Here is a 16,740-nt window from a genome sequence, read left to right on the forward strand (position 1 = left end):
GTGAGGTACAAATTTAACTTTATGATTATTGGGGAAGAATAAATTTAGTATGCACATAGGCAACATGTTTTGGGAAGGGTTTTGCTTTTCACCGCCCCAAATTACTTATCACCGCATTCATTGGACAATTTTGCCTTTGACATAAATTTATTTTCAAAATTGTGAAAAAAAATATTTGAGAGAAAATTCAAAATTTGGCCTAAACGGATGTGGCATACCGCCTGACCCATGGCGGGAACGGATATCGGGCGGTATGCCGCATCTGTTCTCGCCATGGGTCGGGCGGGATGCCGCATCCGTTCCCGCCATGGATCGGGCGGTATGCCGCATCCGTTTAAACCAAATTTTGAAATATGCAAAATCGTAAAATTTTTAGTGATGAAAAATACTAAAATCATTCAATTTTTTCTGACGAAAAATGAAAAATTCTCCTATTTTTTGTGACGAAAAATGTAAAATCGGCATGAAAAATATGTATTATTTTCATGAGGTCTTTGATAAAAATATGTAAATCTTAATGTTTATGACTCGTAATCATCCATTTTCGAGATTCGGATTGTCACACATCAATTATTTTCATACTTTTAGTTATTGTTGTTCGGGTTTATGATTTTGGAGAGAGAATTTTCAATTTTTGATCAAAATTATGAGAACGGCAAAAAAGTCCAAAAGGGGCGGTGATAAGTAATTTGAGGCGGTATTTAGCATTTCAATTTGGGAAAGTCACACAAACATAGTCTAGATATGTAGTATGTTGAGTAAATGGGTTAAATATGTAAATGAGCCTCCCGTTTGATCCAATTTTATAATTTTCCCCAATTTAAATTAGTAACTAGGACTATACCTAGAATTAAAATTATATAACTAATGCTATAATTAAGTGGGTAAAAATATAAATATAACTATAACTATATTTTAAATAAGAAAAAGTGATAATTAACCCAAACTCCAAATATTTAGACAATTCTAAAAATAGCATGTGACTAACAAAAACTAAAAACACGTAGCGTCTTAGGAGGCTTTTAAACCCTTCAGAAAATTACCTTTCAAGCTTTGGTCCAGTGTTAATATAGAGGTAGACTCCGACGAACGCCTCGAACGAGATCTGATAGCCGAAACCCACGCCGACTCCTTATCCCGTGCCCGAAATTCAAGAATCCCTCAGCTCTCAATTTCGTTTTTTTTTTTTCCCAGACTTTTTCCTCTCTGCTCTCTACCCTTCTATTTCTTATCTCCTTTTTTGAGATGACCCCCTTTTCAAAGTCAGAGTCCTCCCTCTACTATCAGTCCGCCAATCTTTTATTAGAACCCATCCCCTGAATTCTGTCCCTCTTGCCCCTTTTGTTTTCTTCAAACCACCCCCACTCCTCTTAATTCGGTTCCATTCCTCTTATTTATCTTCTTTTTTTTTTTTTTTGTAGAGAAAATCGGACATTATTTTTTTAGTTTTTTCTTTTTAATAATAATAAAATAACAATACTAATAAAAATGACTAAAAATAATCCTAATAATTTAAGCAGGAGCTCGTGTCTCGGATTTACGAGAGTCGGTCCATTCTCTTTGTTCGGGTTTTCCACATTTTTGGACTATTGAGACAAGGAGCCGTTTCTAACCTTTTTTTATTGGATTTCAGACTGTGATTCTGTACAACGCGGCGCGGGATCCACCTGCAACATACTGAGCAAAGGCAACTATAATTTCATCACGATGATCGAAAAAGTCTGTGCTCACAATCGTGTTCGGCTCGGCTCAATTTCTAAACAAGTCGAGCTTAAGCACGGTGAAACTGAGCTCGAATATTCGCGAAGCTCATGAGCAAACTCGATGTAATAATGTTCATGAACATTCTTGTGAGTATGCTTGGTTCGCTTATCTTTTTTAATAATAATATTTCTATAAATGGAGAAATGTAAAACAACATAGTTTTGTGTAAACTTTAGTTTTATAGATTTTAAAACTATGTAGTTTTGTGTTAAATAAATTTTAAATCAATATAAATGAGTTGTTCGCCAGTGAAGTTCATGAATTGAAATTAATTGACTGCTCACGAGCAAAACTCGTGAACTGGTAATGGAAACAATTGTGCCTCTATTTTCCATTAATTCAAATATCTGTATTACACAAGTATTTATAAATGAATTGATAGACTATATGTAATATACTGATCTGCGGCATCAGCATATCAGTTAGTAATACAAAATGCTTAAAATGAACTTTCCCGCCTATTTCTTTTTTTCTTCTGTGGCTAAATATTGCTCCTCTTACCATGATCTTCATCTTGAATTCCAACACCCTCCCCACAAGATGAAGGGTCAGTAGTAATGTCAACCAACTTCATTTTGTTTAAGGCATAAATCATCTGATTTGAAGTCAATGGTTTAGTTAGTAAATCTGCCACTTGACGTTCAGAATCAACATAAGGAGAATACAGAAAAGTAGCCTTCATGTAATCACGAACAATATGACAATCAATATCTACATGTTTTGTTTTTTCGTGAAAAACTGGGTTAGATGCTATGTGTATTGCATCATTATTATCAGAAAACAAGGGAATTGGAATTGCTGGTGTAAGCTATAATTTAGTTAAATATATGTAAGCCATTTAAGTTCGCAGGCTGCCATAGCCATTGCCCGATATTCTACCTCAGTAGAAGAATTGCTGATAGTACCCTGTTTTGAGCTTTCCAATAAGCAATTGATTCCCTTAGAAAAATACAGTAACCTGTCACAAACTTTTGAGACTCCCTACACACCTTGCCCAATCTGAGTCACAAAATCTAGTGAGATTAAGATCACTCTGTGAAGAATAAGACAATCCTTGTTTGTTGTGCCTTTTAAACACCTCAACACATGTTTAGTTACACTCATATGCAAATCAGTAGAATTCCCCATAAATTGACTCAACCGTTGAGTCGCATAAGAAATATCAGCTTAGTAAGGCCTAGGTAGAGTAATATGCCAATCATTCTTCAATATTGCTCAAGATTAGCACAGAATTCTGAAGGGTTTTTTAACCTCACATTACTTGGCAAAGGACTCGGAATGATTTGAGCATCATATAAAGCAACAACTTTAATTAGTTCCTAGATATATTTCTGTTGAGAAATTAGTATTCCAAGCTTAGACCTTACGAGTTCAATTCCCATAAAGAATTTAGCCATTCCTATGTCCTTTATAGTGAATGCCTTGTGTAATGATTTTTTAACCTCTCGTATTAACTCTTCTGATGTCCCTAAGATTAAAACATCATCAACATCCACAACTGCATATCTTTATTTGTAGAAGGAGAAGACAAAGCTAATGAAGAAGGAAAAGACAATAAAGTGACATCTTCCCGCATATCATCAAGTTTAAACTGTTCAAAAGAAACTGATGTCAACTGGTATAAGCATGCATTGGAGTGTACTACTGTTAACAAATGATTAGGAACCAGGTCCTGCATAACACAATATTTAGCAAAAAATCTGACCAGAATATGTGAATCCTGAAGTAGTTTTCCAACGGAGAGAAGACAATATTGGAATGAGGGGGAGATATAGGACATTTTTAAGCTATAAGTTATTTGCAAAATTTACTTTACCAATATAGAGGACCAATTGTGTGGAATTGTTAGGCATAAATACTCTCCTGGGTGGATTAAAATATTCCAAATCATGCATATAATCAAGAGAAGTACTCATATGAGTAGTTGCCCCTGAGTCAACTATCTAAGAATAAGTGACTGAAGAGGAATGTGTACCCGAACAAGCCCCTGCAAAGGCTGTGAAAGCTTTTACAGTTGTTGAAGGTGGATATATGTTATTATGGTTCCCCCATAAAACACGATGAACCTCTTTTTGAACCATATAATGCATTTGCTTGGTTCGATCATCCTTAGAATCTGAATCAGAACTCTCCAATAATATGGCCTCGTATGTCATGTATGACTCAACAACAATTTAACTAGTGGGTCCTCTTAAAGAATTAGATCCTAAGTTGTTATGCCTAGGTCCCTTATACTAAGGTGGATAACCTTTGAGATGGGAGCAAGAACCCTTGTCATGCTCGTCCTTGTTGTAATGGCTGCAATGTTTTCCTCCTTTAGACTTGTGTTTCTGGGATTTTTTCTTATCGTCAACAAAAAATCGAGATCATATGCTTACATTACTCACAAACGCAGATGAAGGTTGCATGTTGGATAACACATCTCTTTGTTTCTCCATTCTCAAAAACATCGAATATGCCTTATCAGTCGTATGTAAAGGATCCATAATGAGGATCTGGTCACAAATATGGTCATATTCTAGATTTCATCCAAAAAGAAACTGCATAAGTTTCTCTTCATTGAATAGAGTTTTTGCTGAAACTCTACTCTCGCCACACTTGCATAGTGGAAAAGGACGCAAGGCATTTAGTTCAGCCTATAGACATTTTAGTTTGTTGAAAAAATTCAACAATAGACATGCTACCCTGTGAGATCTGACTAATTTCTTTCCCGAGATGAAAGAGGAGAGGATTGTTGCTCTCTCCATAGCGATTCTCAGTTTCAAGCCATAAAGCTTGTGCAGTAGGTGCAACAAAAACACATCAACTAAATATTTAGATAAAGAGTTTATTATCCATGAAAAAACCATGTTATCATCCTCTTCCCATTTTAGAAACTCACCTGAGATAGTATCCTCAGGGTTTAGTATCTTTTAACACAAAAACTACTTTTCTTTTTGCGTGTAGCGCAATCATCATAAATCGCTTCCAAGAAATATAGTTTTTCCCATTTAAAGGATTACTAACAAGCAACAAACCTGGATTATCATGTCAATGCGATGATCTCCTCCTGAATTGATTCTGTCGTTTCCAGAGTTGTCCTTATCTGTATGCTTGTAGCGATTTCCATCTGCATTTTTGTTCGATGAATTCTCCGATCCATCCAATTTTGAACCTGAATCAGAATCGCCAGTGTTCAAAGTAACATGTAGGGAACTTCCGTGCAACATTGTAGAGAAGAAGTAGGGCTGTAAATGAGTTGAGCCGCTTATGAGCGGCTCAGTGGTCGGCTCGACTCAGATCGATTTGTAAATGAGCCACTCGTGAGCATGATTTACTGGCTCGATTCGTAAACAAGCCGGGCTTGAGCAAGTCAAAGCTCGCTTGAAAGCTCGATTAGAACATTTATGAATAAATTTTAGTTTTGTAGAAAATTGTATAGTTTTGTGTTAGTTTAAAAAAAATCTAAACTTAATATTATTTCATTTGTTATTAGATGACAAACATAATAAATGAGTAACAGACGAACTATTTGTAAACATCTTGTTTATTTATTCACGAACTTTGCTTGTGAGCTTATTTATACAAATAATTAAAGAGCTATTTGCGAGCAAACTTCATAAATATAATTAACGATTTACTCACAAACAATTGATAGTTAGATAATTTTCTTAATGAACCAAGTTCAAAGAGGATTTTGGACTTGAAACAAACTCGAAGCTCGACTCGAGCTCGTTTATTTTCTAATGTGCCGAGTCGAGCTTGAGTAAGCCAAAGCTCGACTCGGGCTCGAGCTCGTTAATTTTATAGTAAACCGAGATTGAGCAGACCAAAGCTCGGCTCGGTCCGGCTCGATTACAGTCTTAATAAGAATAAGAATTAGAGAAAAATAAAGAATGCAGAAAATTGGATCATGAACCACAGAGTTTTGATACCATAATAGAAACAATTGTGTCTCTATTTTTCATTAATTCAAAATATATGTACAATATATCTGAATTGATAGACTAAAATTTAATATACTGATTTTCCACATCAGCATATCTAGTAATACGAAATGCTTAAAATGAACTTTCGCACCTTTTTTTTTTTTTCTGTGGCTGAACATTACTTCTCTTACTATGGTCTTCATCTTGAATTCTAATAACTGACTCGTTAACAAACTCACGATTAACTACTTACGAACAAAATGTTAAACTCAACCTCAAGTTTATCAATTTTCTTCTGATGAGTCGAGCTGGAACAGGCTCTCGGCTCGGTTGAGTCCTAGGGAAAATGAAATGTTTGTCTTCATATCATTATTAATAATCTAGATTTTTTTTAAAGGAGACTAGATTTTGCATGAGCGAATTTTTATGAAATAAGGTAGTATGAAAACATAAATTGGTTAAAGTAATGATAACAAAATGGTATTTTTTTGTCATCTTCTGGTTCATACATCGATTGGGTAGATGAGCATTAACATATTAAGTTGAAATATTCAACTTCCTCAAAGTCTAATCTACAATTTGAAAATTTGTCCTCATCTTATTAACCTACTTATTATTATAAAAAAAGTTGAGCTAGTGTGATCATTAGTATATTCTCAAGTTATTTTGAACCTGAGAGGACATAACAGTAATTTAAAAATTCATAAGAAAGAAAACATACATTATTGACATTTAATTCTATAAAATTTTCTTAAGTAAATAATATTTTAGAATTAAATTATAACAATTTAATTTATATTTAATGATTTCTCAAGTTAAATGTGAATTTGGGAGATGTAATATTTTAAAAATGAGGAATACTATAAATACTAAAAGTCCGTTTATTTTACTTTACTGTTTGTTGTTGGAAACTGTTTTTTAAATTATCTACTTTTGTAAAATACTGTTTTTCAAGTGTAAAAGGCAAACAAGAGATCACTAATCAAACACCTAAAACTTTTTTTTTATAATAATGTTTAAACATTTCATTAAATGAAAATACAAGTACATCATGAAAATAGGGATAAAACCTTACACAAGCAAGGGCAAATGCCTAATACAACGTCCATAAAGGAAATAAAAAAGTTACAAAGAGAAAAAATAATCATAAAAAGTACAACTAAAACAATAAGAGGATAAAACTCGTACTTTTCATGAATCCAACTTCACGTGAAAGTCACTGCAAACCAATCGTCATCATTTAGTTTCTTCCGACTAACAGGATTTGAGTCTTTTTTACTGGTGCAACCCCGTAGATCCGTAGATCTACGTATAAAATAACGTGTTTCCGCTCTTGCTAAATCCGAAAAGAGTGTAAACAACTGAGATATAGCTAACAAATACAAATCAGATGGAGAAAATCCGATGAAAGTTATCGATCTACAACTGAAAACAAAATGAAACACTAAAACTCTTTATTTTGAAATGAAAATGCAAATATGAACATGAAAAGTAGTAACGAAACAACCCTTAAATTATTTAATATAGAAAACATGAAACAAACATCTTACAAGTAGTACAACAAACCTTAACTACAAACATCAAACATCAACCGTAAACATTTGGTAAATCAAACGGATCCTAACTAGACGGAAAACTAGACCGAATTTGGGGAAACAAGAGTCTCTAGGTAAGTAATGGTTTGAAACCCCTCCCAATTTATGTGATACTGAAAGGAACGGTGGGCTTCTGGATTGTGAAGTAGTAATCCTGTACCATCAAAATCAAATAAAACATTTCCATTCTTTGCTACCCATATTACTTCACACCATTGTTGACATCTTGGCATTCTCTGCTTTCTGAAACTATACCACTTTCTCCACGAAATCTCACTTCCATCTCTCTCCATTATCCATCCTTCATAACAATCTTGGTAGCAATCTGTACATACACATACATTCTCTCCAACTCTATGCATCTTTAAAGAATTCGATCCGAATTTTTTAGTTAAATCATCTGGAACTTCCACCATCTCCACGAATTTCTCCTCAGCCAAATCAAATGAAATGATGCCCAATTTTTCATTGGGATAATGTTCAATATGAACTAGCCAATACAGAAACCCATTTATAGAAATACATGAGCCATTGATAGAAATATTACTCTTCAAATCGTTGATTGATCTCCATGTGTTGCCCTTCAAATTGAACACCTCCATTTTAATCCCGCTTTCGCTAGAGGCGGCGGCGACACCTCTTACGACTTTGTAATCATCGAGATAGGAATCGTAGCCGAATCCTGAAAATACCTTATCGGACATTGATGAATCTCCAGGTGGCAACAACCTGGAATCTCCGGTGGTTGGGTTCCATACAATGATATCTGAATCGGAGTCGAGAGCTAAAGCGATTAAACCATTGCAAGATCCGATGAAGTCGAGTTCATCGGTAACAGCGTGTCGATAGGTGAGGTTTCTTGTTACAACATTATTACCATAGCAGTAAGCATCGTGATCTATGGATTGGAAAGGAGATTTAGGGAGACAGAGCCTATATCGATTAACACCGGTATCTTGCTTGGCATGACGGAGGTGGGCTTTAGCGAATTCGGGATTATTTGAGATTAAGGAAAGCCATGATGTGCAGACGCACTTGAATCGGAAAAGTGGCTTCGCCGGTAGCCGAGAAAGTATGTCGATGATGATTTCAGGTGGGAGATGTGGAAGGATACTAGACATTGCTTCTTCTTCCTTAGCTTCAAGTCAAAGTAGAAGAAATATATAGAGAAAAATTATGATTGTGTACAACAACAACAAAGCCTTAGTCTCGAAATGATTCGGGGTCGGCTAACATGAACCATCATATATAACCGTGAAATCAAGTCGTGTCAGCTACACAAATTCGCTCCCTCCACTCCTTCCTATCCACTACCATATTTTCCTCAATTTCCAATAAACTCATATCACCCTCGATCACCCTCCTCCAAGTTTGCTTAGGTCTTCCCCTACCCCTCACCACTACATCCCTTTGCCACTCTTCGGTTCTCCTAACCGGCGTATCAAGCGCTCTACGTCTCACATGGCCAAACCACCTTAGTCGGTTTTCTCTCATTTTATTCTCAATAGATGTGACCCCTACTTTTGTCCTAATTATTTCATTACTCACCCGATCCTTCCTCGTATGACCACACATCCATCTCAACATACGCATCTCCGCCATCGACATCTTATGGATGTGGCAGTGTTTCACTGCCCAACACTCCGTACCATATAACAATGTTGGTCTAATTGACGTCCGGTAGAATTTTCCCTTCAATCTATTAGGCATGCCGGGGTCACAAAGGAAACCCGAAGCACTCTTCCACTTCGACCAACCAGCTTTAATCCTATGAGCAACATCTCCATCTACTTCTCCATCCGTTTGGATAATAGATCCTAAATACCGGAAGCAATCCGAGGCCTGAACAACTCTCCCATCTAGGGTGATTGTCCCTGCCTCCCTACTCCTATGGCCGCTAAACTTACACTCCAAATATTCTGTCTTACTTCGGCTCAACTTAAAGCCTCTATATTCTAGAGTTTGTCTCCATAGTTCCAACTTCCTCTCTACTCCTTCTTTCGTCTCATCAACCAACACAATATCATCTGCAAACAGTATGCACCATGGTATACCATCTTGGAGTGAACTTGTTAGTTCATCCATAACGATGGCAAAAAGAAATGGGCCTAGTGCGGAACCTTGATGCACTCCAATCGTAATAGGGAACTCTTCAGTCTTCCCAACACTAGTACGTACACTCGTGCATGCTCCCTCATACATGTCCTTTATGATGTCAATATATTTCCGCGAAATGTCTTTCATTATCAAGACCCACCAAAGTACTTCCCTTGGTACCTTATCATATGCTTTCTCCAAGTCAATGAAAACCATATGCAAGTCTTTCTTCTTATTTCGATAGTGCTCCATTAATTGTCTCATTAGGTGGATGGCTTCCATAGTTGATCTTCCCGGCATAAAGCCAAACTGGCTTTCCGAGATCTTCACCGTCCTCCTTAGCCTTTGTTCGATCACTCGCTCCCAAAGTTTCATAGTGTGACTCATTAATTTGATTCCCCGATAGTTGGCACAATCTTGGACATCGCCTTTGTTCTTATACAAAGGGATTAAGATACTTTTCCTCCATTCTGATGGCATTTTATTGTTTCTCCAAATTTTGTTGAAGAACATCGTCAACCATTCGATTCCTCTTTCTCCCAAACATCTCCAAATCTCAATAGGGATGCCATCCGGTCCTACTGCTTTCTTCAACTTCATCTTACTTAATGCCATTTTGACTTCACCCTTTTGAATTCTCCGCAGGCATTCATGATTTATCATATCGTGATGGATACTTATATCTCCAACATCTTGTCTGCGATCTCCATTAAATAAGTCATCAAAATAGGACCTCCATCGTTCCTTGATATCCTTATCTCCAACTAGGACTTTCTGGTCCACATCCTTCACACATTTAACTTTTCCGAAATCTCGCGTCTTCTTATCTCTCATCCGAGCAATTCTATATATGTCTCTTTCCCCTTATTTCGTATCCAATCTTGTATACAGATCTCGATTCACCTTTGCTCTAGCATCTCGTATGACCTTCTTTACTTTCCTTTTAGACTCTTTGTATTTTTCGTAGTTCTCATCACTCCTACATTTCCCCAATATTTTATAGGATTCTCGCTTACTCTTTACTGCCTGTCGTACTTCTTCTGTCCACCAAGATGTGTCCTTACCCGGTGGCATGCTACCTTTAGATTCCCCTAGAACTTCCTTTGCTACTTCCCTTATACTATGCTCCATCTTAGTCCATATCGAACCTATATCTAAATCCATATTACAAGTCCAAATATATTTTTTGGCCATCTCATCCACAAATTTTTGTTGATTCTCCCCTTGCAGTTTCCACCACTTAATCCTAGTCTCCACTTGTGGTGTTCGTTTTCTCATACATCTCCTACTTCGAAAATCAAGCACCACTACTCTATGTTGGGTTGTCGTACTCTCACCAGGGATCACCTTACAATCAATATAACTCGTTCTCCAAGCACTCCTTATTAAGAAGAAGTCAATTTGGCTCGCATTACCGCCACTCCGATAAGTCACTAAGTGGGATGTTCTCTTCATAAACCATGTGTTCATGATACTTAAGTCATAGGCTGATGCGAATTCCAAAATATCATTTCCTGCTTCATTCTTATCTCCAAAACCATACCCTTCATGAACACTCTCAAACCCATCTCGCCTAGAACCCACGTGTCCATTGAGATCACCCCCGAGTACCATTTTTTCATCCCTAGGAACCTGTTGCACCACTTCCTCTAGGTCCTCCCAAAAAGCTTGTCTGATAGAGACATCTAATCCTATTTGTGGCGCATATGCATTAATGACATTCACAACCCCATCCCCTATCACTAGCTTAACACTCATAATTCTATCGCTCTTCCTAGACACCGGTACTACATCATCAATATACTCCCTATCAATAAGAATACCTACTCCATTTCTACCCTTATCCTTTCCTAAGTACCAAAGCTTATAACCCCAAGGAGCTATCTCTTTAGCCTTGGCTCCAACCCACTTGGTTTCTTGTAAGCACATTATATTTATTCTCCTCCTCTTCATAACATCTACAATTTCAGCTAATCTTCCTGTCAAAGAACCTATGTTCCATGTCCCAAAGCGTAACCTACTACCCTTACCCCTACCCCTACCATTGCCGTGGACTAGCTTATTTACCCGCAACCCTTGCATATTTGACACCACCCCCGGGTCTTGGGGTGGCGCGCCGCTTCGGGGCGACGACCTAGCAACCCTTGCACATTTATCACTACACTCGGGTCTAGGAAGTGCAGCGCGTCGCTGAGTAGGGAACGCCCCAACGGTATTTATAGTATGGTTCATGTCATAAGATGTGGCTAAGTTTTACGCTGACCGCCACAAACCTACCGCAACCCTCCTCCTTTCTATGGGTGCTAATCATGTGGGATCAACTACACCAATTGTTAAATCATAAAACTTCTCTTCTTCCTTTCCCATCTTTCCGTCCAAATTTCATCATTTCAAGTTTCAAATTATTGTCTTGTGAGTATCTATTTAGAGTGGAAAGAATGCTACTCCACCGGATTAGATTTGATGTATTTTTCTTTATTATTATTATTTTTAGTCAGTTTCCATATGTTTTATCGGATATCTTTATCCATTTGAATTGTATTTACTCTCTATTATTCTTTCATTTATATCATTTTCGAATTTAGCAAGTGCGGAAGTGGTTTATCTGGTTCGTGGATCAATAGATCTACGTGGTTGCATCAAAAGAAATGACTCAGATCCGAATTTTCGAAATGACCTAAATACTGAAGATTGAATTGCATCTATTTTTCTGCAGATTTCGATTTACAATAAATATATGTTTTATTATCGTATTGTGTTTTTATATGTCTTTATGGTCTTTTTTACTCTTTATAGCCATTTTAGTCTTTCTAGATCTTACATTCCTTAGTGTTGTTTTATTGTTGTACTTATTGTATTTTAATCTAACGAAGTTATAGATGCTTTCTATGGTTACTTTGTTTTTTTGACAAAGTAAAATTACTTGGTGTGTTTTCACCATTAGATGATGGAGTATAAAATTAATCCAATGGTAAAAACACAAAAAGTAAGATTTACTTTGTAAAAAACAAAGTAAGCATAACTTTTAACCGAAGGTATAATCATGTTTATATATAAAAAAAAAACTACACCAATTGTCATTAGTTTGTACAATTTCAATAAAATTATTTTAATTGATTTTTTTTGAAACTTATTTTAATTGAATTTAAAATAATAATACAAAAAAGATGATGGGATACGAAAAACCAACCTTTGACTCTCTACCAATTAGGCTCGACGTAGGATAAAAGTGACATATTTGTCTTCGAATCATTATTAATTAACTATAAGTAGATTGCTTTTTGTTTTCTTTTCAAGGATTTTTTTTGTTTTCTTTTCAAGGATTATTGATTTAACTCCGCCTGTGAGGGTCACTTGGTAGCCTTTACAGTCGGTCTCAAACCCGGACAAAAAAGGAGGGTTGTGGTAGGTTTGTGATGGCCAGTGTAAAACTTAGCCATATCTTATGACATGAACCATAATATAAATATCGTTGAGGCGTTCCTTACTCAGCGACGCGCTGCACTTCCTAGACCCGGGTGTAGTGATAAACAGGGCCGATCCTGAGATTTTAGAGGCCTATGGGCGACTTATCAAGTGGGGCCCTAATAACTAAGTACAAGTAAAAAATAAAGTTGAAAAGTCAATTGTATAAAAGAATATTATTTAAAAATGATATTTTTTTTGTTACACGATCTAATAAAAATATTTCATATGAAAAAACATTTTATATTGCTTTAAATACCAAATTTCTTATATAAAATGATGTCTATGAGCATTTCTAGATGCAAAATTCTCAAATTTAATAAATTATGAAATTGTTCTAATGGATTTTATGATCTTCAGGACACAAAGCATGATAACAAAAAAATGAAAAACCAAATCTGAAAATTAACTCACTTAACGGGCTTTAGAGGCTAAGTTCTTGAAATTGGAAGATTTTGATGTGGTTCTCCTAAATTGCCTCTAAAGACCAAGTAAATCAGAATCTGATAGAGTTTTTCAAAGATAAAAAAAACTATTAGCAATTGGAAGTTTCATAATGAGGCGATAAGAGAACAAAATTGATTATATAACTGATGAACTGAAGATGAAGGATAATATTATCGTTCAATATTTTTTGCGATTGGAGTGTGTTTAAAAAAAGGAAAGATAAATCAGAAATTTTATTAGGATTGGTGGGGGAGAGATATAATTATGGAAAGACTCTGAGATAAATTAGGGAATTGATGTCTAATATTTTTTTTTTAGGAAATTTGGACAGAATTTGAGGTAAATTAGAAAATTTGGTAACTAATGCCCAAATTTTTAATTAAGTATAATTTTTTTTTAAATTGAATCTAATGCCAATATTTTTAATTTGGAAAGAATTTGATGATAATGTTTTTAATCAAAGTACATTTTTTTAAATTTAAGTATATTTTAAAAGCCTTAGAACTATATATTACTATAATTGGGCCCTCTCTCATCTTTGGGCCCTGGGCAGACGCCCCTCCTGCCCATGCTCAGGGACGGGCCTGGTGATAAATGTGCAAGGGTTGCTAGGTCGTCGCCCCGAAGCGGCGCGCCACCCCAGGACCCGGGGGTGGTGTCAAATATGCAAGGGTTGCGGGTAAATAAGCTAGTCCACGGTAATGGTAGGGGTAGGGGTAAGAGTAGTAGGTTACGCTTTGGGACATGGAACATAGGTTCTTTGACAGGAAGATTAGTTGAAATTGTAGATGTTATGAAGAGGAGGAGAATAAATATAATGTGCCTACAAGAAATCAAGTGGGTTGGAGCCAAGACTAGAGAGATAGCTCATTGGAGTTACAAGCTTTGGTACTCAAGAAAGGATAAGGGTAGAAATGGAGTAGTATTCTTATTGATAGGGAGTATATTAATGATATAGTAGCGGTGTCTAGGAAGAGCGATAGAATTATGAGTGTTAAGCTAGTGATAGAGGGTGAGGTTGTGAATGTCATTAGTGCATATGCGCCATAAATAGGATTAGATGTCTCTATAAGACAAGCTTTTTGGGAGGACTTAGAGGAAATGGTGCAACAGGTTCCTAGGGATGAAAAAAATGGTACTAGGGGGTGATCTCAATGGACACGTGGGTTCTAGGCGAGATGGGTTTGAGAGTGTTCATGGAGGGTATGGTTTTGGAGATAAGAATGAACTAGGAAATGATATTTTGGAATTCGCACCAGCCTATGACTTGAGTATCATGAACACATGGGTTATGAAGAGAACATCCCACTTAATGACTTCAGTTTATAATATAGTTTTCTTTTAACAATAATGAAAAAAAAACTTATCAAAATATATAGCTTTCATTTAACAATAATGAAAAAAAAACCTTGTCAAAATGAAACCATTTATTATATTTTTTATATTAGTTGTTTTGTATTATAATATCTACTCTCCGTTCCATTATAAGTCGTTTTAGTTTTTTAAGAATTTTTAATTTAATTTTTTGATTCAAGCATTAAATTTTTTTTGTCTTGATATATGTGTTTTTTAACATTCCAATACTTATTATCCAACCATTACATGAGAAATAATTTTTTTTTTTTAAATTAACCAATGTAAAATTCATTAATTAGGCTCTATATTAATTGTATTTCTTAATTTGTGTAAAAATCTCTAGAATGACTTACATTATGGGACGTAGATAGTAATTTTTTTCATACTTCTTTTATTATAGTTACAATAATGATTCGTTACTAAACTATTTTTAATAAATATTGTATTTATTCCGATTCTGATTATTAGAGAACCAAACAGCTTCAAAGAGAATTAATTCATATTCCAAATTGAACTAAACATATTAAATACATAGTTATTCCAATTCTGATTCCACCACATTTTGATTTCGAAATTTAGACCAACTTGTTCATGTTTTTTTGGTAGAAATAAAATTGATTTTTCTTGGAAAATTTTCTATTTCATTAAATATGTGCTTTTTGAAAATAATAAGAGTAAAATTTAGACTATCAAAGTTATAATAACAAAATGGTAATTTTGTCATTTTCTCATCAATGAAGTAAATGAGCATTTCTTAAAAAAAATGAGCATTGACATATTAGTTGACATCTTCAACTTTTCCGAAAATCTAATCTACAAATTGAAAATTTATAGTTTATGTTTTTTTTATAAAATGCTTATATATATATAATCTGGGAATGCGAATACAGCGATCCGAGCCCTTGCTGTCGAGGTGTGATTCTTTGGTTGTTCGTCTCTGCGCTGGGAAGGGTCCCTGCGGACACTCCGACGATCAAGACAGTTAGTAGCTCAAGAGAGTCTATTAATATTATGTATGAGAGTTAGAGAGAGTTACCCGTCCCCCCTATCTTGTTATGAGCTGTGTATTTATAGAGGGTGCTTGGGCCTTTGGACCCTTTTGGGCCTTGCGACCCTTCATTCATATCCCGAATCATGTAGTCCCCCCCGCCGAAGAGATAATTCGAGTATTTAATGCGAGATTGCAACTGTTTCTCGCCTAGGTAAATGGTGGACAACTGTCAGAGAAGTTCGTCGGATTAATTGAAGAAACCTTTGGGATTACTGCATGCGTTTTTTTTTGTTTGTAGCGCCGCATTAATTGCGTCTGTAATTAAATCCCCCGCATGCGCCGTAAATATTCCTTGAAAATATGCGCGGTGCCGGCGCTTTTTACCCTGCTGCTATAAATATTGGAGAAGGTAAGTAGAAAACTTCTTATTTCTTCCTATATTTTTCCTTGAGAGTACTTGCCGTTATTTTTGCTTGCTGTGGGTTCTGCCTTCCTTCTGTGATCGTGTCGGCCCTAAACCTCCTTTGATCGTGTTCTGCATATTTGGTGGTTATTTGACTAACGTTGTTCATCGGGAGATTCCTCGCGTCAGTTTGTCGTAACTTTTTCCTAAGGTTAGTCGTATAATTTCTTGGCTTTGTGTATTTCTTTGTTTTATTTCGTCTTTTCTGGGGAGGGGTATTATGTCAGAGGGTTCTTCACGGGGAGCCCTAAGCAGACTGCCACCGGTTACCCCTAGTGACTTCACGCTTCGTGACGCTTCGTGGACGCGAACAGTATCGCAAAAAAGGCGATCGGAGAAAGAGAGTGAAACTAGCGCAGTGGCTGGTGCGGCGAAAAAAAGAAAGAAGTCCGCTGTTCGTCCGCCGCCTGCTGTCGATCGCCCTGCAGGAGGCATTGCTGCCGGCGTTCTAGAGGTGGTAGTGGTTGTGCCGAAGGGTCTGATTACCGCGGAGCGGCCCCTTACCGCGATTTATGACGAAATGCGTGAGAGGGTGTGGACTCGATCTCCTGGGACTTCTAGTATTGAGGGTAAGCGCTTTAAGAGAGCCAAACATCCTAAGAGACCGAAATCCCTCGTAGTGGAGGATGCGTACAGTATAATCGTCTCAGCAGA

At 36.3% G+C, this 16,740-nt stretch overlaps 1 protein-coding gene across 1 annotated transcript; it reads right to left on the reverse strand.

Annotated features, from left to right (window-relative positions):
• Window positions 1–7,164: 7,164 nt before the first annotated feature.
• LOC136211906 (F-box/kelch-repeat protein At3g06240-like) lies at window positions 7,165–8,409 on the reverse strand. The gene has a single exon (XM_066002742.1). It carries the CDS (start codon window positions 8,386–8,388, stop codon window positions 7,309–7,311), a length of 1,080 nt encoding a protein of 359 aa, XP_065858814.1. The 5' UTR covers window positions 8,389–8,409; the 3' UTR covers window positions 7,165–7,308.
• Window positions 8,410–16,740: the final 8,331 nt, after the last annotated feature.

Source organism: Euphorbia lathyris, chromosome 1 (assembly GCF_963576675.1).
Source record: "Euphorbia lathyris chromosome 1, ddEupLath1.1, whole genome shotgun sequence".
Classification (NCBI taxonomy): domain Eukaryota; kingdom Viridiplantae; phylum Streptophyta; class Magnoliopsida; order Malpighiales; family Euphorbiaceae; genus Euphorbia; species Euphorbia lathyris.